Source organism: Megascapheus bottae, chromosome 3 (genome assembly GCF_031878675.1).
Source record: "Megascapheus bottae isolate mThoBot1 chromosome 3, mThoBot2.hap1, whole genome shotgun sequence".
Lineage (NCBI taxonomy): Eukaryota > Metazoa > Chordata > Mammalia > Rodentia > Geomyidae > Megascapheus > Megascapheus bottae.
In genome coordinates this window covers 6,598,115-6,622,815 of record NC_143511.1, presented here as the reverse complement: position 1 = coordinate 6,622,815, position 24,701 = coordinate 6,598,115, and the positions used below count along the sequence as shown (strand labels likewise).

At 43.7% G+C, this 24,701-nt stretch overlaps 1 protein-coding gene and 1 long non-coding RNA gene across 2 annotated transcripts in view; one reads left to right on the top strand and one right to left on the bottom strand.

The window, feature by feature from the left end:
* The window catches only part of Dapk1 (death associated protein kinase 1), a 180,167-nt gene that overhangs the window by 80,788 nt on the left and 74,678 nt on the right, over positions 1 to 24,701 (top strand). The window contains exon 3 of the mRNA XM_090329520.1: positions 15,270 to 15,491. Coding sequence (XP_090185646.1) covers positions 15,270 to 15,491 — 222 coding nt within the window. The remainder of the gene's footprint in view (positions 1 to 15,269; positions 15,492 to 24,701) is intronic.
* On the bottom strand, positions 13,072 to 16,287 carry LOC150064893 (uncharacterized). Its single transcript, XR_016534841.1, has 2 exons — positions 16,204 to 16,287; positions 13,072 to 13,262 (listed from the first exon to the last, which is right to left on the bottom strand). It is a non-coding gene; the product is annotated as an uncharacterized LOC150064893 (long non-coding RNA).

Genomic DNA, 24,701 nt, shown 5'->3' with positions numbered 1-24,701 from the left:
AAGAACTAAGTAATACTTTTTGAAAAGTGCTACGCACATACTTGTGTGTATCCGTGTGTATGTGGTGTGTGTGTGTATCTGTGATGTGACAACAGGTTTGACATAACTGGCTTCTGAGGTATCCTGTCATGGCAGGGTGGGCATGACAGAACAGACAGGCTTCAATCATGTGGTCAGAAATCAGAGAAAGAATCCCTCCAAGCTAGATGGCTGATTTCCTTCTTGTACTTCATCTGGATGCCAGCATAGGACGTGGGGCTGCCACATTAAGGTGTATGTGTGTGTGTGTGTGGGGGGGTTTCTCTTCCCAATTAATCGTTTCTGGAAATATCCCTTCAGACACACCCAGAAGTGTGCTTTACAATCCTATTAGTTGATAATATATAAACCACCACACAGGCCTTACTAAAATCTGAACATTACTTACTGTACCAAGTCCCACTTCTTCTATTACTATCACTGGAATGGGAGGAACAGAAGAAAACTTTTTGTAACTATGCAGTTGATCACCTGCTAAGGGTTCTTAATTGATGAAAATTATTATTATTATTATTTTTTTTGCCAGTGCTGGGCTTGATCTCAGGGCCTGAGCACTGTCCTTGGGCTTTCTTGAGGCTAGAGCTCTACCACTTGAGCCTCAGCACCACTCCTGGCTTTTTTCTATGTATGTGGTACTGAGGACTCGAACCCAGGTCATCGTGCATGCTAGGCAAGTATTCTACCACTAGGCCAAACTCCTGCCCTCAAAATTCATTTTTGAGCTGGGTGCTGGTGGCTCACCAGCTACTCAGGAGGCTGAGATACGAGGATCTCAGTTCAAAGCCCAGGGCAGGAAAGTGAGAGACTCATATCTTTATGAGCTCCAAAAAAATAGAGCTGTGGCTCAAGTGGTAGAGCACTAGCCTTGAGCCCAAAAGCTCAGGACCAGAGCCTAGGTCTCGAGAAACGCCAGGACTGGGGGGGAAGATGGATCCTTGGTGTTGACTGGGGCAAACGAACTAAAGGATCTTGAAGAAGCTCCATTTTGTTTTCTTGGGTCATTAGTACAACATGGATCCTTGTCCAGAATTCCAGCAATGAGTACCTCAGCCACCCAGAGATTTCAATTCTTAGACCAGACATTTGAGTTTCTTTGAAATGTTTAATGAACAAACTGGTCTTTCATGATCTCAGTCCTACCTTCATAGTATTTGCTCAACTTTTCTTAAAATGAAGCATATTAAAATAAAACCAACCAGCTAGTCTTCTTAGGTTTCCTCGCTGTTGTGCCAGTACTAGGGTTTGAATTCAGGGTCTCAAAACTCTCCCTTAGCTTTTTCACTTAAGGCTGATACTGTACCGCTTGTGCTACACCTCCATTTCTATCTTTTTGGTCACTAATTGGAGATAAAAGTTTCATAGACTTCCTTGAAGGGCTGGTTGGCTTCAAATCTTGATCCTCAGGTCTCAGCCTTCAGAGTAGCTAGGATTACAAGCGTGAGTCACTGACACCAGCTCAAAAATCAAGTTTTGACTAATTAAGAACACTTAACAGGTGGTTAATTGCACAGTTAGAGCTCAGTTTAGTGTTTGTTTTACATTTTTCTTCCCCAAACCTCAGTTCTAAAGGCCTCTTGAACAATTTATTATTTTGTTATATTCATGTGAGTTTTTATCCTTGTCTTCCAAGCTTTTACCTTTTGGAACTCTGTCAGATGGAGTTTACAAATTGTACTCAATGTTTACAGGCCAAATACAAATTGCTTAATGTTTAAAAATCAACTTACTTTAAAATTGTGTGTTTTGTTCTCCAATTAGGGAACATACCCAGTTACCAGAGTGACAACTTAAGGAACATCTTACGCAAACCCTCAGCCCTCAGGAGACTAGAATTCCCCTGAAGTGGCTCTTGTATAGGCTATGAGATACTTTTGTGTTTCAAATGACTGTGTCAGATTAAACACACTGATTATACCTTTGACAAGCTTCCACGATTGATGGGAAATTCTTTTAGGGTCAGTTAGGCCTACTCAAAACCTGAAGCCTAGTAAATGTCCAAGAAAAGTAATAAAACACAGGGTATTCTTTAAACTACTGATTTGACATCTTGTGTGATGTTTTTGGAGCAGTTGTTTTCCCTGCCCTTCCTGTTTATTGAAAAGTTTTAACAGACAACTAGTCACTGTATAAATGTTGGAACCCATAATGTGATTTTTTTCAACTTGAATTAATTCTAATATGTTATTCAGTGTACCATGTTAGGTACTAGGGACCCAAGAGTAATATTAATTTCCAGCCATTTTTTACATAATATATTGAATATAATATATATTGACTACATTTGCTTCCCCTTTTTGAAAAGCGTTTGCTTGCTATTTTCAGAAGCAGATACATTGGTAGTTCACCATGAAGGGGATTAAACTCAAATTTGACATGGCAATTTGTCTTGTACTATTCACGTGAACTTGTTTGTGGTTCTAAATGTAGTAAGGAAGGGAGTAATGCATCTCGGAGAAATATGGAACCAATTGTGAAGCAGCTGGGAAAGTGGTTTTAGTTATTGTGCAGTTTTTGCTGGAAAAGTGGAAAGTAAGCTGCAAATGGTTTATTGAGGTCCTACAGCTTCTTGGGCAGTCCTTCATGGTCTAAATTCACTTTTGCCATCAAGATACCGGGTGACACTGGAGTCCAGTCTCTATCATCACCACTGCCACACTTCTAGTGTGGATTCAGAATGTCCTTCTAAGACCCATGCATTGAAAGCTCGGTGCCCAGGTTACTTCCATTGGCAGGTGGTGGACCTTTGAAGAGGTAGGCTCTAGTGGAAGATGTTAAGTCCTCAGCTGAATGCTCTTGAAGGGCGTAATTAGACTCTCTGTTCCTTCTCTCTTCTTCCTAACACCACCAAGTGAGTAGCTTTGCTCCTGGCATGACTTCTGCCTCATCACAAACATCTGGAGATCGAAACCTCTGAAACTGTGAGCCAAAACATCTTTCTTCTTCACAAACTCTTCATATCTGGTATTTTGTCACATTGACAGAAAACTGACTAACGTGAGCCACCTGGCATGTATTAATTTTAATGTGTTTTTTTGTCCATTCCTCTAAAGACTCTACCCACCATTTCCATTGGGCTTCATTCTGCTAGAAGCTGTGCTGGATTCTTTAAACACCACAGCCTATGTGCTGTTTCCACGTGATTATAGATAAGTCTAGCCTCTTCATCTTCAGAGACAAGTCTGCATACCTACAGCTCTGTGGAGGCCAGAGCTATGTCGGGAGGGCAGGGCTGGGAAGCACCTACTACAGATGAGTGGGAAGACTCCAGTAGGGGAGGCCTTCTCACCAACCCTTGAAGCCACCATGGCCCATTGGCCTACCGAGAAAGTAAGTTTCCATCAGACAAAGCTTTTGAACCCCTAATGGTGGTTCTTCCAAGCTGCAAAAAGTTAAATTGCTCCTTTGTCATAGGAAGTAACATTCTAGGAAAAGGCCACTGAGTTTGCAATCCCTGTTTGGGGGAAGTGTCATCTGCCAGCTACATACTCAGCGAATGTTTTCTTTTCATTGTTATTGGTTTTGTTCTGGTGTGTTGGCTTGAACTCAGGACCTGGGCACTATCCCTTAGCTTTTTCATTCAGGGCTATTATTTACCACTTGAGTTACATCTCCAGTTTCAGCTGTTTGTTGCTTAATTGGATTAAAATGACATGGACTTTACTACCTGTTGGCTTTGAATCCCAATCCTCACATCCTAGTCTCCTAAGATTATAGGTGAGAGCCATCAGTGCACAGTTCAGAATATGATTTAATTTTCTTTGGTGTTTGACCCAAGTATGACACATGCTCTTTCCTATTTCCACTTTCACTGGAAAGTTGCATCTGTGTGCTGTTGTCTTGCCGCACTCTTTAGAGCTGCCTCTGGCTCTCATGATTGGCCTCATGTGCTGGGATTGCATCCCAGGGTGAGGTCAGCCCTTCTGGCAGGCTTCTGGAGAGTTCTGGTCCCATGGAGGGAAAAGCTCAGGCTTCCCGGGAGCTCTGGTTTCTTAAACTTCTCATCTTTCACTTTTATCTGAGTGGCTCTCACTTCAGGTAACTCCAGCAGCGAAGTCCCCTGCCAGCTTTGTCTTACTTGGCCTCAAGTGACCCCTCGTTCTCCTATCTGTCTCCTCCTCACCCTGGACTTCCTCTGTGAGGTGAGTCCCATGTGATTCAAAGCCAAGATGACTGCTTTGTAGACAGCCCAGGAAAGGACTTGGCCAAGAGCACTCTGAAAGGGATTCTTCTCATCTGGACTGCCTTCCTCAGAGTGGGGCCACAGCTTCTTCAGACCCAAAGAAGGACCACTCTGTCAAATTGTCACCACCCTTGGCCCTAGTCATTTCTAGACTGGGACAGATCCACACAAGCACCTGTGATGCGTATCAGTCTTGTAGCTGTGTCAGAAGCTACATAATGCCAGGTGTATCTGAGTTTCTTCCAAATCATGAGAGCCAACAACTCCTTACCAATGTACTTCCCAGGGTAAGGTGGAGCTAATTCTTCAGATGACAGTGTATGTCAGAAAGCACCTAGTCTTCACCACACTAGCTACGCTGGATGCCAGTAGCTCACCCCTATAATCCTCGCTACTCAGGCAGCTGAGGTCAGAGGGTCACCATTCTAAGTCAGTCCCTGGAGCAGGTAAAGTCTAGGAGACTCTGAGACTCTTATCTCCAATTAGCCATAAAAAGCCAGAGGGGAAGCTGTGGCTCAAGTGGTAGAGTGCCAGCCTTGAGTGAAAAAGCTAACAGGGCAGCACTAGGCCCTGAGGTCAAGCCCCAGTACCAGTGCATATTATTCACTCACATACATATGTGGGGGGGTTGGGAGAGGAAGAAGAAGAAACAAACTTTTGAAACAAGTGGCAGAGTGAGGACAAAAAAATAAACACACAGTGGGCGGATGGCTCAAACAGCTCAGGGAAACTCAGAGCAAATCGGAGTAGATGAGGATGTGAAACCAAGAAAAAAATGAAGACAGAGCAGTTTCTTCAGTTTTTCTCCAGTTTTCTGCATCACATACTTTAAGGTTCCAGATTCACACCTCACAGCTCATGCCTGGAGTCCTACCTACTCAGACAGCTGATAACCAGATAGAAGGTGCATTACTTCACATACATTGATACCCTTTCTCATGTCTTAGTCCCCATTTCCCTTCTCCCACCCCTGCCCCTCATCTTGTTTTCCCCCTATTCTCTATCCGATTTCAAATAATGAAATACGCATATACACAATATATCAGTAACAAGGTGAAATACTGTAACAATATGAAATAACCAAGGGAAAGCAAAAGAGATGAGAGATAACATAGTACATTAAGGACAACAATCACTCCTTATTTGGCTTTTGTTTCTACATCCTGCAGGTCCTTTCATTTAGTGTCATACTATATGGCCTTATGTATCTAGGTTTTGCTCTATTGCAAATCTCTGCTAGGAGAGCCCAAGGTTTCTACTGATTATGAGAAAGTCTAGAAGAGGCAAGACTACACCTCCAAAATTACCAGCAAAAGACTAGACTAGGGTAATGGCTTATGTAGTCGAGTGTCAGTTAAGGAAACAAGTGACGAAAGCTCAAGGTCCTGAATTCAAGCCTTGATAGCACAAAGAAAGAAGTTTCCAGATTCATCCGGAAGTCCCGTTCCTAAGTAGGGCCTTTGTAAAGGTGGGTTCAGTAAGTTTAAGGCAAAATAACAGAAGATTCGTGGTGGGCATGCAAGCATACAGGACTCAGCGCCGGCCCATCCCACACATTCAGCATTTCCCATTGTTACGTGTTGTTCTTAACCACATATCCTCTCTTTGACATTTACTTACCTATACGTGTAATTCTAGCTTCGCAGGAGGCTGGATTTGAGGATCGCAGTTTGAAGCCAGCCAGGACAGTAAAGCCCATGAAACACTTACATCCAATTAACCACCAGAAAACCAGAAGTGGTACTGTGACTCAAAATGGTAGAGCATTCGCTTAAAGCAATAAAACCCAGGGACAGTGTCCAGGTCCTGAGTTCAAGCCCCAGGGCTTATGAAAAAATTACTAATACGTTCTTTGGCCCATTCTTTTTTTTTTTTTTTTGATTTTTAGGAAATGGGTTGTTTTTATTTTATTTTTTTTATTGCTTATTTTTTTATTGTAATTAGTAAAAGGGTTACATGATATTTGCCAGATAGAAGGTGCATTAATTCACATAGATTGACACCCTTTCACATGTCTTGGTACCCGTTTTCTTTGGCCCATTCTTATGGCTGTGGAGCATTCTGAAGCCTAGTGCTATCTTTGAGAGAGGGACTTCGGCCCTCTTTCCCAATGAAATGGACAGAACTAAGAGCGGAGCTGGACTCCCATTTGCTATGCCTTTTCAATGTTCAGCAGAGCTGAATCAGGCTATTTCTAAGGCTCCCTGCCAATGGCCGAGCTCGTCCACTGGCTGGTAAGAATGCGTGCAGCTGGAAGTGGAGGTCCCCTGGCATACTCAGGCAGGCCTGGTAGTGTTTCAGCCTCCTTCCAGCTTCTGGGACAAAGTCCCTCATGGCAAATCCATGATAGCCTCTTCCTTGGTGTAGCTCTTTGCTCCTTGACAATGCAGGGACCTTGAGGATTCCTATGAACATTGTTGTGCTAGTGGGTTTAGTATATCCTTGTTTCTGGACAATTGGGTAAATGCCTAGTAGTGGAATTGCCAGTAGGGGAGTTCTGTGTTTAGTCTTTTGAGGAACTGCCATACTGCTTTCCATAGTGGTTGAACGAGTTTGCACTCCCACCAACAGTGTAGTAGTGATCCCTCCTGGCCACATCCCCTCCAGCATCTGTTGTTATTAGATTTCTTGATCCTGGCCATTCTAACTGGAGTGAGGTGGAATCTTAGAGTTGTTTTGATTTGCATTTCTTTTATGACCAGAGATGTTGAGCATTTCTTCATGTGTCTATAGGCCATTCTTATTTCTTCTTCTGAGAAGTCTCTCTTTAAGTCTTTGGTTCATCCTTTAATGGGATGGTTGTTTCTTTGGAGATTAGTTTTGGAGTGATTCAATTTTTTGAGCTGTTGGCATATTTTGGATATGAGGTCTTTGTCTGTTGTATGGTTAGTGAAGATCTTCTCCCACTCTGTAAGCTTTCTAGTTAATTTGTCCTTTGCCATACAGAAGCTCTGCAGTTTAATGTAGTCCTACTTATCCAGACTTTCTCTGATTTGTTACAAGGCACCTATTTCTTTCCTGCCCTCCTCATCTGTTGTGTTATTTGTATGCGCCTAGTCTACTTCTCTTCTGCATCTTGCTCCTGACCCTGGTGTTGTTGTGGTTTCCACAGCAACAGGTTGATGTGAATCCACTTGGGAAAATGCTGTTCCTTGTTTGTGCTGTTGGCAACCTGAGCTGTTTGCCTGTAAGTGAGGGCACCCTTGTTCTTCAAGTCATAGCCTTTTACTGAGCTCTTGTGGCAGTTCAGACTTTTTTTTTGCCAGTCCTGGGCTTGAACTCAGGGCCTAAGCACTGTCCTTGGACTTTCTCAAGGCCAGAGATCTACCACTTGAGCCTCAGCACCACTTCTGGCTTTTTTCTATGTATGTGGTACAGAGGAATTGAACCCGGGTCTTCATGCATGCTAGGCAAGCACTCTACCACTAGGCCAAACTCCCGGTCCAGTTCAGACTATTTTAGAGATTAACTTTTTTGTTGTGTATATGCCAGTACTGGGGCTTGAACTCAAGTCCTAGGTATGTTGTCCCTTAGCTTTTTCGGCTCAAGACTGACCATTTACTTGTTGAGCCACACAGCTCTACTTCTGGTTTTTTGGTGGTTAATTGGAGATCAAGAATCTCATACATTTTCCTGTGTGTGTTACCTTTGAGCTATGATCCATCCTTAGATCTCAGTCTCCTGGGTAGTAGGCATGAAAACCACTGATCCCTGGATGTATTGATTTTTGTAATGAGGATTAAAAAGTAAATCACCCAAGCCAGGGTTTTGGCCTAGTGGTAGAGTGCTTGCTTTCCACAAGGGAAATAAAGAGTACTGGAGTTAGAACAGAGGGTTTTGACGTGCTTGGCATACATGTTATTTGGGAGCCACTCCCCAGCCCTGTGACTATCTTCTCACGTTCTCTCTCTCTCTCTTTCTCTCTCTCTCTCTGGCTTTCTTCTTCCTGGCTGCTACTAGGGCTTGAATTGAGGGCCTTGTGCTTGTTCAACTTGCTTGCTCGTGGCTGCCTAGCTTTTTAATTGGAGATAGAGTCACATGAACTTTAGATAACAATTCTCCAGTCTCAGTGTCCACAGTACTTAGGATTTGAGCCACTGGCTCCTGGCTATTGTAAGATTGTCAATGTATTTGAGTCTGTTTCTTTTCTTCTCTTTCCTCTCCCCCTCCCCTGTCCCCACCTCTTGTGGTTGGTTGTGAGACTTGAACTTGGAGCCTGAGCACTGTCCTTGAGCTTTTTTGCTCAGTGCTGGCTCTCTACCACTTCATGGCACACTTCATTTCCAGTTTTCTGGTGGTTAATGGAGATAAAAGTTTCATGGACTTTCCTGGCAGGGCTGGCAGAAAATCATAATTTTCATATCTCAGCTTTTTGAATAACTAAAATTACAGATGTGAGTCACCAGCATCCAGGTCAATTTCTCTTTATATAAAATTATTCTTCTTTTCTTTTTGTCAGTCCTGGGACTTAAGCTCAGGGCCTGGGCACTGTCCTTGGGCTTTCTCAAGGCAAACACTCTACCACTTGAGCCACAGCATCACTTCCAGCTTTTTCTGTGTATGTGATACCGAGGAATCGAGCTCAGGGCTTCATGCATGCCAGGTAAGCACTCTACCAGTAGGCTACACTCCTGGCCCTATATAAAACTCTTTGAACCAAGATTATATCTTACAATCTTCATGTTTGTCCACTAATAGTGTTGTTTACTTGAAAATTCGTGTGTCAAAATGAATTTGGCTGACTGTATACCATGCAACAAATGATTCTTTCAGTAACCAGTGAATAGAGTATGCAGTACCAGTGGATAGAGCATTAAAGACCATGGATAACTCAGCAGGCAGTGGCTCACATCTCTAATCCTAGCTACTTAGTAGGCTGAGATCTGAAGCTCACAAATCAAAGCCAGCATGGGTAGAAAATCTGTGAAATTCTTATCTCTAAGTAATCCCTATAAAGCTGGAGCTGGAGGTATGGAGATGTGGTTCACATGGTAGAGTGTCAGTCATAAGGAAAAAAGCTAAGGGACGGTGCCCAGGCCCCAAGTTCAAGCCCCAGTACCAGCTTATATGTATATACAAAATAATCAGCGTGAGTTACATTCTGTAAATTGCCGGAATGATTGTTCCTAGTAGACATATAGGACTGAATCTCTGTGAGCAGTTTACAGTATTTCTGTCAGTCTGTTGCATAATTTATTTAATCTGTGTTATCCTGCTTCAGCACATTGAATTCATGGCCTCCAGTGCCACACACATGCTCGAATGACTCCTCACATGTGTTTTCTCCACAATGCCCACCACACATTGGCTCAGAAACAGCAGATAGCACTTCAGCATCCTTCCCTCCCTCCCTCCCTCCCTCCCTCCCTCCCTCCCTCCCTCCCTCCCTCCCTCCCTGCCAGTTCTGGAACATGAATTCAGAGTCTGGGCATTTTTTTCCCCTGAAAGCTAGCTCTCTACTAGTTGAGCCCCTGTTTCACTACCACTGTTTTGGTGGTTAATTGGAGTCTTACAAATCTTTTTATTTTTATTTTTTCCCATCTGCCAGTCCTGGGGCTTGAATTAAGGGCCTGGGCATTGTCCCTGAGCTTCTTTTGCTCAAGGCTAGCCCTCTACCATTTGAGCCACAGTGCCCCTTCCGGCCTTTTCTGGTTATGTGGTACTGAGGAATCAAACTCAGGAGTTCATGTGTATTAAGTGAGCACTCTACCACTAAACCACATTCCCATACCTTCACAAATCTCTGTTACTGAGCCGGTTTCCAACTGTAATCCTCTGATCTCAGCCTCCTGAGTAGCTAGGATTACAGGGATGAGTCTGCACCTGGTCACAGGGAGTTTCTGTTTGCTCATAAAGAAGCTGAGGAGCTCTACTGTGTACTGAGAATTACCCATGCAGCCCTGGGTTGTGTGGGTACTGATCCATCACTGGCCTCAGGGCACCGGTAGAAGGACAGAAGGGCAAAGGGACTAGCTTAAAGTCAGCTGTGGTGATAGCCTGGCTTCTTTCTCTGGTTTGGGCTCATACTCCACATTGGATTCGGGAGCATACAAACTAGAAGCAAGCACCTGCCTCCCAAAAAAGTTATTTCTTTTTTCTTTCCCCAGTTGTTCCTGGGATGGTGGAAGTTTGGTGAGGAGAAACTTCCACTTTCCAAGCCCCCAAATGGTCTGAATCCAATCTGGGAGTGGGCATTAGGGAGCCCATAGGTGGAAGACCTTCTCTGGAGAAAGGAAACAGAGCAGCAGTAAGCTTAACAGCCCATCTGATGAGGAGTCACAGATGGAGCCTAGGCACTTTTTCCTTAGGGTTCCCTTGACAGCTGTTGGCTGGATGCCTGGGAAGATGCTGTTGCAATGCCTGGAGCATTGAGTTTAATCAAGTGCATTCCACACTGCCTGTTCTGTGGCAGGGCTTGGGGCCTGAGTTCCCTGGCCAAGGAATCTGTGGTATGCACTTGTGAGAGAGAGGGATGGGGAGGGGCCAGTGTGAAGGGAAAAATCAGAAGCCATATTAAGCAGCAGCTTCACACACTGTTAATACAATACAGTCTTGCAGTGGGCTTTTTTTTTTCTTTTTCCCTATCTTTTTTCCTTCTTCCCACTTATACTCTGTCACCCCTCTTGTTTTGTTTTGTTTTTTTTTCTCCTTGGCAGGAGGAAGTAATATTTGGAGAGAAAAAAGAGTTGAATTACGTTGTAACAGTATGCTGCTTAACAGTTATCAAAGACTTCATTTTGATCAGGCAGTTTTCTAAACACTCCGTGTAGATTATCGGTGCTCGTTGCATCAGCTTGCCCTTTTGTTATAGTTTGGATTTTGAGTGCTCTCCAAAGGCCCATGTGTTAAAGGCTTGGTCCCTGGGCAGTATTCTTGAGAGATGGTGAAACCTTTAAGAGGTAGTGGAGGTCTTAGGTTATTGTAAGGGATGTGCCCTTACACTTCCTGTTTCCTGCTCAGAAAAGGAGAGATTTTGGTCTGTCACAAGCTCTCTCTTTGTTGTGCTTCATCACAGGCCCACAGCCAAAGGGATTGATCCTAACATACACATCCCTGTGCACTCCCAACAAGTTTTCAAGAAACACTCTATCTATACATAGGTGGAAGTGTAAGCCAGTGGTTAGCTAGTGGGTGTTTGTGCATGTAGCCGCCATATGTGGCCATTGAATTGTAACTGAGAACCCTCTGTTCAACAGCTCTGGTTCTCAGTGTCATGGCATCAGAATCAGAAGCAACACATGAGCACTGTATGGCCTCAATAACTCTGCATGTAGCACCTGAGACAAGGAGCCAGGAAGCAACCAAGCCATACTATAGGAGGGGTGTGAGGTATGGAAGACTGGAAGATAGAGGGGTGATGGTGAAAGAGGTCTATGATGAGTTCCAGACTCCTGCTTGATCATATGTCATCAGGCTTCACCAACACTGTAGGCTTTCCCCATCTGCCAGGTATTATTTCCTCCTCTCCATCCAGCACTACCATGATGGGGACCCTGATGTGCAAAAAAAGGGATCCCTTATCTGCTCAGAAAATGAGTCTCAGATATTTACTGCAGACATGAGGCTTGCTTCTGCTGTTAAGCACCTGCTCTCCCCCTGGCTCAGCTGCCTGGATGTTGTTTTTAAAGGAGAAACAATTAGCATTGAACATTTGGAGGTGGAAACCCACTCGGAGAGTCTTTAAATCTAGATTTGTTTTATATTTCTGGTTTTCGTGAGGAAAGATTTTTTTATGTTTTTTTTCATATATTTTTATTGTAATTAATAGAAGGGTTACATTATATTCACCAGATAGAAGGTGCATTACTTCACATACATTGATACCTTTTCTCATGTCTTGGTCCCCATTTCCCTCCCCCCCCACCCCCACCCCTCATCTTGTTTTCCCTATCCAATTTCAAATAACCAAATATACATTTATCTAATATATCAGATAACAAAGTGAAATACTGTAACAATATGAGATAACCAAAGAGATGAGAGATAACATTGTACATTAGGGACAATAATCACTCATTATATGGCTTTTGTTTTTATATCCCAGAGGTCCTTTCATTTAGCGTTACACTGTATGGCCTTATGTATCTAGGTTTTGCTCTGTTGTAAATCTCTGCTAGGAGAGCCCAAGGTTTCTACTGATTATGACAAATGAGGAAAACCATTGAGCCTATGTTCCTTTAGATCTGGCTTACTTCACTTAATATGATTTTTTCTAAGTCTTTCCATTTCCTTACAAATGGGGCGATGTCGTTCTTTCTGACAGCAGCATAGAATTCCATTGTGTATAAATACCACATCTTGTTGATCCACTCATCAACTGAGGGACATCTGGGTTGGTTCCATATCTTTGCTATGGTAAATAGTGCTTCAGTGAACATCGTTGTGCTAGTGGATTTAGTCTGACCTTGTTTCTGGACAATTGAGTAAATGCCAAGTAGTGGAATTGCTGGGTCATAGTGGAGTTCTATGTTTAGTCTTTTGCTTTCCATATTGCTTTCCATAGTGGTTGAACGAGTTTGCACTCCCACCAACAGTGTAGTAGTGATCTCATGAGGAAAGATTTTTTTGGGAGGTGGGGTGGAGATGGGGGTGTACCTTGAGTTCAGGACTTGGGCTCTGTTGTTTATGGAGTTTTTGCTCAAGGTTGGCACTCTACTACTTGAGCCACAGCTCCACTTCTTGCTTTGCATTAGTTAATTAGTCTATAAGAGTCTTATAGACTTTCCTGCCCAGGCTGGCTTCAAACCCCAGTCTTCAGATCTCAGCTTCCTGAGAATGGAGTGGGGGGGGGATCAAGGGGCATGGTGCCTCTTCATTAGGTTCACAAGATAGAAGCTAAATGTATTCTGTGATCAGGTCATTTCTCTATTTCTCAGCCACCACTCCATCCCAGAGAAGCAGGTTTCAGATTGACAGAGAAATTAGAAACTGGTACAGTAAAGTCACCCCACAAATCCCAGAGCTTTGGCTGTTTGAGGTAGCGAGTTCAGAAGCAGCGGTGTTGGCTTTCCAGGCTGTTTCTCTTCCCCTTCTTTGTTAGCGTCTGCAGGAGGAAGAGAGTATTAATAATTTATCATACAAAAAATTTGCTGCAGAAATAATCTTTTGCTCTGTGTGTTTTTATCATGGCTTCTGTTGCTAAAGTAAATAAATGATCAGTGCTCTAAACTGTGCATGCATACATTCATTCATTCATTCATTTATTTATTGTGCCCCGGGGTTTGAATTCAGGGATCAGGTACTGTCTCTTAGCTTTTGCTCTTACGGCTTTTTCTCTACTACTTGAGCTACCCCTCTACTTCTAGCATTTTGGTAGGTAATTAACTTTAATCCTCAGATTTCAGCTTCTCAAGTAGTGAGGATTTCAGGTGTGAGCCACTGGCATCTGTCTTATAGAGTTTTTGGCCGGGTGCGGGGAGTGACGGGGCGGGGGGAGGGAGGGAGTGGGTAGTCCTGGGGCTTGAACTCTCAGGTCAGTGTCCTTGAACTCCTTTTTCTCTCCTCCTCCTCCTCCTCCTCCTCCTCCTCCTCCTCCTCCTCCTCCTCCTCCTCCTCCTCCTCCTCCTCCTTTTCCTCTTCCTCCTTCTTCTTCTCAAGGCTATTGTTTACCACTTTGAGCAAAAGTGCCACTTCTGGGTTTTTGATGGTTAATTGAAGTCTCACAGACTTTCCTGTCCAGGCTGGCTTTGAACTGCTATCTGCAGATCTCAGTCTCCTGAGTAACTAGTAGGATTACAGATGTGAGCCACCTGTGCCTGGTAATGTCTCTCTCTTTCTTTGTTTTTTGTTTTTAAACATCAAAATACTATTACTATTTGATTTCTTTTGCCTCCTCCGCCCTTTCTACTCTACAAAAACCAGTTAAACATTACTACCATAGCCCTTTACAAAGTGGCTTTCTAACAGGTTCCAAGAAAAGGACAGATCTTGTGATGGGTGCAGAATAAGTGGTAGCTGCTAGAGGAGAAATGGGATGTCAGTCTTGACCTGGAAAGTTTTTTCTTGTGTTTTACTGACTTCCAGGAGTACTCACATGTTTTTGCCTGTGCCCTATTATTTCAGGTTGAGTTCTGCTATTATACTCTGTTACATATAGGAAGGAGGGTCTAGTTATATGTGTTTGACATTTAGGATGCTTCTGCAAGAAATGATAAATCCAAATCTAACTAGCTTCAGGAGCAAAAATGTATATTGCTGAAAAATTCAAAAGCTGATAGCCTCAGGTGAGGCTTGACCCAACTATACCCTTAAGTTACCATCATTAGACTGCTTTCTTTCTAGTGAATGCTAATTCTCACTATGAGTATCTCCCTTAATGATTTCCGGATGGCTGACAGCAGCTTCTGGTAATATATATGGTTCAGTGGTGACAAGCAGAAGGAAAAGAATTTCCTTCCCTGGTGTCTGAAAGGGTTTTGCTAGGTCATGTGGTTGTCATCGAAGCCAGCAGAATACTGTGCACTGATTGACAATGTCTTGGTCACATGATCCATGGCTGTAATTGGGGTAGAGGCAGCTGCCTAAGAACCACAAAGATTTTAGGATATGGATATGGGTGGCAAGGGAAGCAGGGCTGAGGAGGCAGGCTGAGATAGCCAGTAGGATATAGTTCATACAGGTGTGAATAAAATAGCCACATGTGTGGTAGAAATGTCTCTCCAAAATCAGGGCCTAATGTATTTTGTGCCAATTACCTAGCTCTATGGCTAGGCAAAGAAAATAAAAGCTTGTCAGGACTGAAGTTAGATCAGAGTACTTTCCTGCTTTCTGTCCCATGATCTGAAATTTGAGGACACCAGGACTGAGCAGAAATGCAGTCATTGCTTCCCATTCTGTTCAGTATACATGTAGGAAAAAAATTATATGCCATATAGCAAAACGTTGAAAGAAATAAGCTTAAGAAACCAATATGTCCAATAAGAAACACCCCTACTTAGTTTGTTAATTTTCTGCCATTTGGACATTCGTAGTCTCAGTTCAGTTCCCTCTCCATTGTGACACCCTGATCAAACCTCATTTCTGAGCGATAATACTTTGTATTCCCTTCCAGTGGGCAGTTTGCCGTGGTAAAGAAATGTCGGGAGAAGAGCACGGGGCTGCAGTATGCTGCCAAGTTCATCAAGAAACGGAGGACCAAGTCCAGCCGGCGGGGCGTGAGCCGCGAGGACATTGAGCGCGAGGTGAGCATCCTGAAGGAGGTGCAGCACCCCAACGTCATCACCCTGCACGAGGTCTACGAGAGCAAGACGGATGTCATTCTCATCCTGGAACTGTAAGTGAGGCTGGGGAGGGGGGGTCTGGTGACTACTGTGTCCTGGGTGAGGGGCCCGTGTCTGAGACCAGCTTTGAGACATCTGGCCCAGATGTAGCTGAGTTCTGCGCGGTATTTCTGTGGCTCCGGTGATTTGCAACAGGTTCCCTCAAAATGATCGCTTACTTGAGGTTCCACAAGCTATTTTCTGAGTTTTCGTTAAGCTTGAACTATGTAGGTCCTTCTCACGTGATTTTTATTGTCTACACACACACACACACACACACACACACACACACACACACACACACACACACGCCCCACACGCCCCACACGCGCGATGGAACTAGGACTTGAATTCAGGGCCAGGGTGCTATCCTTTAGTATTTTTGCTCAAAGTTCTTCCACTTGAGCCACACCTTCACTTACAACTTTTTGGTGGTTAATTGGAGATAAGAGTCTCATACTTTCTGCTCAGGCTGGCTTCAAACTGTAATCCTCAAACCCTGTCAGTCATGGGGCTTGAACTCCAGGCTTGGGTACTATCCCTGAGCTCTTCAGCTAAGCCCCACTTCCCATTTTCTAGAGGTTAATTGGAGATAAGAGTCTCAGGTCCTTTTGGGCCGAGGCTGGCTTTGAACCTTGATTCTCAGATCTCAGCCTCCCTAGGATTACAGGCGTGAGCCACTGTGCCCAGCAAATCTATAATTCTAAAGCCAGAACTCTTCCTCACCTCCTCTTCCTTCACCGGAAAATAACTGAAATCCCAGCTCATCCTAAGCATGAATCCACAGCATCTTAGAGACATGATTCCGTGTGCTTCACATATCAGTGTTCCAAGGAAGTCATGCCAACATCTCCTTCCTTTATTACACCTACCCATGCCTCATTGCTCTGAAAGCATTATGAAACTTTGATCTTCTGAGTTTGAATCATCTCATTTGTGCTTTGTTACCACAGTGAAGAGTGAGGCCAAATTTATAAAGCTTAAAATTCCCTGTGTTAGATTTCTACCCTGGGATAAAATACCTGAGCTAATCTCCTTATAAGGAAGAAAGGTTTAATAAGATTTCAGTCTATGGTCTCTTGGCTCCATTGTTTGGGAGATTGTTAGGCAGAGCATAATGGCGGGAGCATGTGGTGGGAGAAAGCTGCTCAAGTCATGGGTGCTGGGAGAGAGAGACAGGCAGACAGACAAGAGACTGAGAAAGCAGATAGACAGATAAGGATGCAGGACAGGGAGAGGAAGAAGAAGGGATCATTGCTCCAAAATCTCTTCAAGGGTCCACTCCTAGTGACCTAACTTTCTTTACTTAGACCCCACTTCCAATGTCACCACGGGAGCTTTGGGTGGTGGGCCTTGCAGATCCAAACCACAGTTTGATGTTCATTGTTTTTCAGTGTGTAACAGTGCTGATCAGTGGTACAACTTCCAACGCTGCCTCCCTTGCAGTGAAGCAGTTTGGTGGTAGACAGTGATGGTGCATTCTTCTTTCTAGCTCCCCTCTGTCCAATGATGGCTCAAACTCAAATGCTCTTAAGGACCAGTTGATCAATGTTCTCCTTAAGGCTTTGGTGAATATCAGGAAATGGTAAAGACTGTGGCTTTCCTGGCCCCTTCTCATTCCACAACCCAGAGGGGCAGCCACTGATTAGTCAATTGTTGCTAGGTAGAAGTTTGGACATAATCTTCCCACTTTGTTCCAGGATTGCGATGTTGATCGTCATTTCCTATCAATTATAAGAAGACAAAATAGAGCATATCTAAAAGGCTACCTGGAGCATACACAAACTTCTAAATGTTGAGGGTATGCTATATTGCCAATTAATCACTAGTATAGACAAACAACCTGGTATAGACAATTAATTACTAGTATAGACAAACATTCAGACATGGCTGGCCGAGTTATGAGGTGAGGATGCATACCTGGCTTTATAAAATGATTTTTTTGTTTTTGGCTAGTCCTGGGCTTGAGCTCAGGGCCTGAGCACTGTTCTTGGACTTTCTCAAGGCTAGAGCTCTACCACTTGAGCCTCAGCACCACTTCTGGCTTTTTTCTATGTATGTGGTACCAAGGAATCGAACCCGGGGCTTCGTGCATGCTAGGCAAGCACTTTAACCACTAGGCCAAACTCTAAGCCCCATAAAATGATTTTTAAGTTGCTAGTATGATTTAAAATAGTAATTCTCAAATATTGGCATGCATTAGAAACTTTTCATTGTGTGCCAAAACACAGACTGGAATATGTGTGTTTAACATATTCCTTGTGCTGCCACAGGTTGTAATCGGGGCTCATTTTCCTGTCCCCTCTCATCTCAGAATATTTTCCTGGTTGGAAATAGGATCTTTTCAGCTCTTGCCAAGATGAGCCTAGGACAGGTTGCAAATGTAACCTGACTTAACCATGCCTCAAAGTCAGGCATGGGGAGCGAGCCATGTGAAGACAGAAGCATGGATTGATGGGTCTGCAGCCAAGGGATGCATAGGCAAACCAGAAATCACAGGAGAGGTGAGAAGCCAATCCTTCCCCTGGACTGTCAGCACTTGGAGTTTGTACTGCTGGCCTTCAGAAGTGCGAATAATTATTTTTTTCCCTAGTTCATTTTTTAATTAAGTAGGCGCACAAAGAGGCTCTATTCAACACGTCAATTTATGAGTACAATGCATCCTAATCCATCAGCACTTCCATCTCTCTGAAGGAGACAGTAAATTGTTTTAAGCCAATCAGTTTGTGATGCTTTGTTACTGTAGCCTTGAGAAATGAACCTAGAAGCAAGCACTGGACGTACAGGAAATTGTAATTCATCCACCAGGAACTTACTCCTATGTTAATCTAAACATCTATAAGTTCCTTACAAACAAAATACTGAGCTGGGTGCAAGTGTCTCAAGGCCATAATCCTAGTTACTTTGAAGGCTGAGATCTATAGATTTTGATAGACTTTAGCCTGGGAAGACAAATCCAAAAGATTTATTTATTTATTTATTTGCGCCAGTCATGGGCAAACAGTGCTCAGACCCTGTTTCTCAAGGCTGGAGCTCTACCACTTGAGCCACAGCACCACTTCCAGCCTTTTCTATGTATGTGGCACTGAGGAATCGAACCAGGGTCTTTATGCATACTAAGCAAGCACTCTACCACTTGGCCAGACCCCCAGCCCCCCCCTCCCCCCAGAGATCTTATCTCCAATTAAACAGCAAAAAAAACTCCAAAAAAACAGTTGGAAGCAGAAGGGTGGTTTAAGTGGTAGTGCTCTGGCCATGAATAAGGAAGTAGAACCGGATCAAGAGGCCTTCAGTTCAAGCCCTAGTACCATGAAGCAATAATGCCCCTCCCCCTGAAAAAAATACTTCACTGAATTACAGTAATGTCTGTGCAATAATGAGAAACATAAATCTTTCACAGGGAAGAACTAGAAAAGGGAAGAGTTGGGCCTAACATGAGGAAGTAGACGTCATCCCATCATGACCTGCTTCTATTCACTTTAGTGGCTTTGAATCCACTTCCTGAAAGGTTTATAAAGTACAATATGGTCGAATTGCCAAGTAAGAATTACTCTGGTAGTTGTTCCAAAGCAAGTTAATCTAGTTGGGTCTCCAGCCCTTAATTTCTGCCTTGTTTGTTCTGTTTTAATTTTAAAACAGATTTCAAATGGTATAGCTATTACTTTTGGCATGTTCTCCTTGCTCCCTTTCCTCCCCTCCCCCTCCCAGTTACCTTCTTCTTCTCCCTCCCTCATTTTTTTCTTTCTTGATCAGAAGAAATTGTAGCTACACAGTACACATGCTGTGATTGTAGCCAAGCACAAATCATGAAATACAACGTACTTTTTCTTACTTAAAAGGTAAATTTTATTAAATTATTTTATTCTTTTTGTGCCTGTACTGGGGCTTCAACTAAGGGCCCAAGTGCTGTCTTTTACCTCTTCTCCCAAGACTGGGACTCTACCACTTGTATCACAACTTCATTTCATATCTTCATTGAAGATAATGTCTCATGGATTTTCCTGCCTAGACTGGCTTCAAAACTTGATTCTCAGATCTCAGCCTCCTTTCCAGTAATATAAGTATGAGCTATAGGCACCTGGTTCAACTTGTTGTTGTTGTTAATATAGTTTCAAATTTGATTTTGCTTTTGTGCCAGTCCTGAAGCTTGAGCTCAGCACCTGGGCAATGTCCCTAAATTTTTTTGTTCAAGGCTGGCACTCTACCACTTGAGCCACAACTCTACTTTCAGATATGTACTGGTAAGAGATAAGAGTTTCATAGACTTTTCTGCTCAAGTTGACTGCAAACTGGGATGCTGTTGATCTGAACTTAGCCTCCTGAGCAGATAGGATCAGTGGTGTGAGCCAGTAATTGTGGTGGTATTAAACACTTACTATAATAGTTGTCATCCTAACATGGTTAGATCTGTACTATAGCAAACGATGTTAAATGCACACTGACTGCATTTAACTGAAGGCAGTCTTCTTAGCGCATGCTCCCTCCCTCCCTCCCTCCATTCCTTTCTCTCTCTCTCTCTCTCTCTCTCTCTCTCTCTCTCTCTCTCTCTCTCTCTCTCTCTCTCTCTCTCTCTCTCTCTCTCTCTTTTGGCCAGTCCTGGGCTTTGAGCTCAGGGCCTGAGCACTGTCCTTGGACTTTCTCAAGGCTAGAGCTCTACCACTTGAGCCTCAGCATCACTTCTGGCTTTTTTCTATGTATGTGGTACCAAGGAATTGAACCCCGGACTTTGTGCATGCTAGGCAAACACTCTACCGCTAGGCCAAACTCCTGGCCCCTTCTCTCTTTTTGACTTTATCAGGATTAATAGATTCTGGGATTCTGTGTGTTCATTGAAAACAGCTGCTGAGTTGTGTTCAAATATTTGTGCAAGATCATTGTTGAGTTGCTTCATTCTCTCTCTTCTTGCCAAACTGAGATACCAATTAATCCAAATAAGAATATGATTTTTTTTTTAAATCTATCTGTGTGCCTGTGGATTACTTCATGCTGGCATACTCAGTGAACCCTGAGTTGAAAGACCCCCACTAAATAATGGCTATAAACTACCTTAAAAGCAGCCACAGTCTCCTAGGCTCATACTTGTAATCTTAACTACTCAGGATCTTACATGTGAAGATTGTGGTTCTAAGCCATGGAGGGAAGAAAAATCTGTGAGTTTCTTAGCTCTAATTAACCAGCAAAAAGCCAAAGGTAGAACTGTGGCTTTGACTAAAAACCTAAGGAACTGTGCCAAAGCTCTGAGGTCTACTGCTTAGACCTCTGGAAGAAGATGAAAAAGGAAGAGGAGGAAGAAGAAGAGGAGAGCTGCACATATGGATAAAAGTTACAAGGAAAGATGATACTACTTGTAACTAGAACTTAAGTGGAAAATATACAATGTACCTTAGAAGAAGTATTTGTTTGCTCTATGCGAGTGTGCATGTATGTGTGTGCTGGCGGCACTGGGGCCTGGATGCTTTTAGCCTTTTTTTTTTTTTTTTTTTTTTCCGTGGGGCATGGGGCTTGATTCTAGTCTGAGTGCTGTCCCTGAGCACTTTAGCTCAAGGCTACTGCCCTATCCCTTGAGTCAAGCTCCATTTACTGTTTTTTAGAGGTTAATTGGAGATAAGAGTCTTAGGTCCTTTTGTGCCTGGACTGGCTTTGAACCTTGATCCTCAGATCTCAGCCTCCTGAATAGCTAGAATTACTACCACCACGCCTGGCTAGCTTTTTTTTTTTTCCCCTTCACTCAAGAGTAGGTAGCACTCTTATCACTTGAGCCCCAATTCTACTTCAGGCTTTTTGGTAGGAAGTTGGACAGAAGAGTCTCCTAGACTTTTCTGTCTAGGCTAGCTTCGAACTTCCTCTATCCTGTGAGCTGTGAGCCTTCTGAGTAGCTCAGATTACAGACATGAACCACTCATTACCCCTTATGCTGGCTTTTTTTTTTTTTTCTTGGCCAGGTCGTGGGATTTGAACTCTGGGCCTGGGTGTTATCCCTGAGCTCTTCAGCTCAAGGTTACCACCCTACCCCTTGAGCCACAGTGCCACTTCCAGATTTCTGGTGATTAATTGGAGATAAGGGTCTCACAAACATTTTATCGCTCGGGCTGCCTTTGAACTAAGGTCCTCAGATCTCAGCCTCCTGAGTAGCTAGGATTACAGTGTGAGCCATGGTGCCTAGCTAAATGTGTTGATTTTTTTTTGGGGGGGGGGTTGGTAATGGGACTTGAACTCTGGGCCTGGGCATTGTTATGTTGGCTTTTTAAACAAGATTTTTCAGACATGAGGCAAAGTGGGAGGCTCTGAGAGGCTCATTGATGGTCTGGGATCAACTGTGAGCACATAATTTAATACAGGGACCCATGGTTGGCTTGTGCATTCTTCTGGAATACAAATCAAGCATCGTGTTTCCTGTCTGTATCCCTGTCCTTAACCATTGTCCCAGAATTCTGAGCACAACAGAACCTGGATGTGGATACCATAGGACCAAGCTAAGTAGAGGCTGTGAGCTGAGTTGGACTCCCAGACTGGCAGCCCTCAAGCCTGGCAGGGGGGTGGGCTCTGAATACATACACAGAGGAAGCTGTGGCAGCTGCCATAGAGCAAGGGCCTGTGACTGGGACAGAGAAGACACTAGAGAAGGGAGGAGGGGAGAGGAGCAAGCGAGGTCACCAGAACATCTGAGGATTCCGCTAGGTCACAATTTCAGAGTTCCTTTTTGTTACCACCTCTTAGCGTGCTGGATCTAAGAAGTGGCTGGCCAAGATGGGAAGAGAAACAGACTTGTGTGACATGGCTGAGGAAGCGTGACCAGGATGCAGGCACAATCTCACAGAGCCTCACCATTAACCTAGTAGATAGAACCTGTAATTCTTAGGTAGGAATGGAAGTCAGCCATGTGTCTGGAGCTATGGAAGTCTGGAAGGAATAAGTGGTGGCTTTTCCCCAAACCTTAAGGACTGCAGAGAGAGATTCTGAGTAGCCATGGATCCCACTAATGTGTACAATGCAGAGAACATCGTATCAGATATTAAACTACAAACATATCCAAACAAACTATACATCTATGAGTTCACAGATGTCATGTGGTTTTGTTTTCAAAGTGTCATTGTCTTAATTTTTCTTGACTGTCCAGAAATTGATTAATTCACTTAAGCCATTGAAAATGCCAATTTCATAGTATGAAGAAAAGAAACACTTTTCAACTGAATTGGCAAGAAAGAGCATGGGCTGAAGATACACAGGATTTGTTACTCAAGAGAATGCCTGAGTGGAAAATCGCCTATTTTTTTGTGATTTAATTGTGTTGGAAAGGTTGAGGCTGTTGCCAAATGCACTTTACTTCTCTGCTCTTGCATAAGAAGGGAGATATATATATACCAGAAGCCAGATTCCTCAAGTGAAAGCCCGAAGAGCCCTTGAAATTACCTCTGGGAATAAAAAGGAAAGTTCAAGTGTCACAAAGAGCTGGCAACAACTCGGGTGAGAGTGAACAAATATGCCAGGAAAGAAGACATTTAAGAATTCTTGGTGTGTCTTTGTGTTTTGTGGACATTAGGAAGGAATCAGGAGCAGGGTGACCCAAAGTACTCAGCTACATCTCACTGACAGGTTTCATTGCACCCCTTCCCCTTTTGTGGTGACACTAGGGCTTGAACTCATGGCTTCACACTAATGACAGCGATGGTCTTTTTGAGCAGGATCATCGGGAAATACACCGAGAGATCCTATAGTTCAATGACAGTGAATCCACTCCTGGTTCTGCTACTTTGGGGCAGCTACTGTACCCCCATTTGTATTATCTCCTTTAATCCTTGTGTGTAGCTCTGACAGAGTTCGCTGCTTTCAACCCCTCACTCCAAGAAAAGTGTGCCCATACAATCAGACAGATTGCAGACAGGGGTGGGGAAAATGGAAATTCTCACACACTTATAGCTTGTTTGGGAGGGAATTCTTTTGCTTGAATTTTCCAAGCCCCAAAATAGTGTACATCTAAGCCTGCACACATCATTCTCATGGGCTGGTAAGTTACTTCTGCCCTTGTCTGGTGGCCCTCCACTCCTCTGGATTTCAAAGAACAATTTTAAGAAGCTCAGTCAGTTGCCAGCCAACCTGGATGCTAAGAGCTCCTCCCTCTCCATGCCTTTCTATAGCTCTCCTTCTCTGATAGCTATGTTGTTTGCACTCCTCATTCCTTAAGTTGAATGCGGGCAGAAATGTGTTTTTCTGTTGAAGACAGAATGTTGGAGCTGAGCTCTAGCTCACCTCGGAGCCCACAATGCTTCTCTATGGGCCATGAAACTCTTCACCCAGGTGTGTCTCCCAGGCACGTCAGTCGTCCCATAACCTAAACTGAACCCCTGGCTCCCTTCTTCTCTAGCTTAATTCATTGTGTCACCATCTTTCTAATTCTTCAGACAGGATTAATGAGACCATCTTTACTGCCTTTTTTCCCCTGCTCTCTATCATGTCTTACACCCAGTCTTAATTTATTAAGTTTTGTGGTCCCATCACTGAAAGAGCTTCTTGATCTCTCTCTCACCTTTGTGTGTGCGTGTGTGTGTGTGTGTGTGTGTGTGTGTGTGTGTGTGTGTGTGTGCATGCACGTGTACCAGTCCTGGAGTCTGAATTTCAGGCCTCAGTGCTCTTCTGGAGCCTTCTTGCTCGAGGTGAGTGTTCTACCACTTGAGCCACAGCTCCACTTCCAGGACTTTCTTGCCCAGGCTGGCTTTGAACTGGCATCTTTACATCTCAGCCTCCTAAGTAGCTAGGCTTATAGTCATGAACCACTGGTATCTGTCTTCACTCTATCTTCACTAATATTGTATCACTTCTAACCTGGCCCAGGAACTCTCTAACCCTTCCCTGAATTATTATACTTTTCTCTCATCCAAGTCACCCTTGATTTATTACTACCTAGCTACTCCTTTGGCTAAAAGATCTTTGATGCATTAGGAAAACAAAGTGCTTGGAATGTAGCTCTTTTTCACATGTAAACTCTGCTTACTGATACTGCCCAGGGTATGTATGGCTTCAGTTTTTCTTGGAACTTGCTGAGCCATTCTCCCCTCTACCCCATAGCTGGAGCTAGCCCCCACAGCCATCTTTTACCTAATCTGGAGGGCCTAACGTCCTCATTACTACATATAAGGTCCCAGTTCAGTCCTCAGCAGGGTTGGAGGGAGAGTAAAGACTTGAAAAGATGGCCCATAGCATTCATTAGCAGGAATGCACAAATGTAG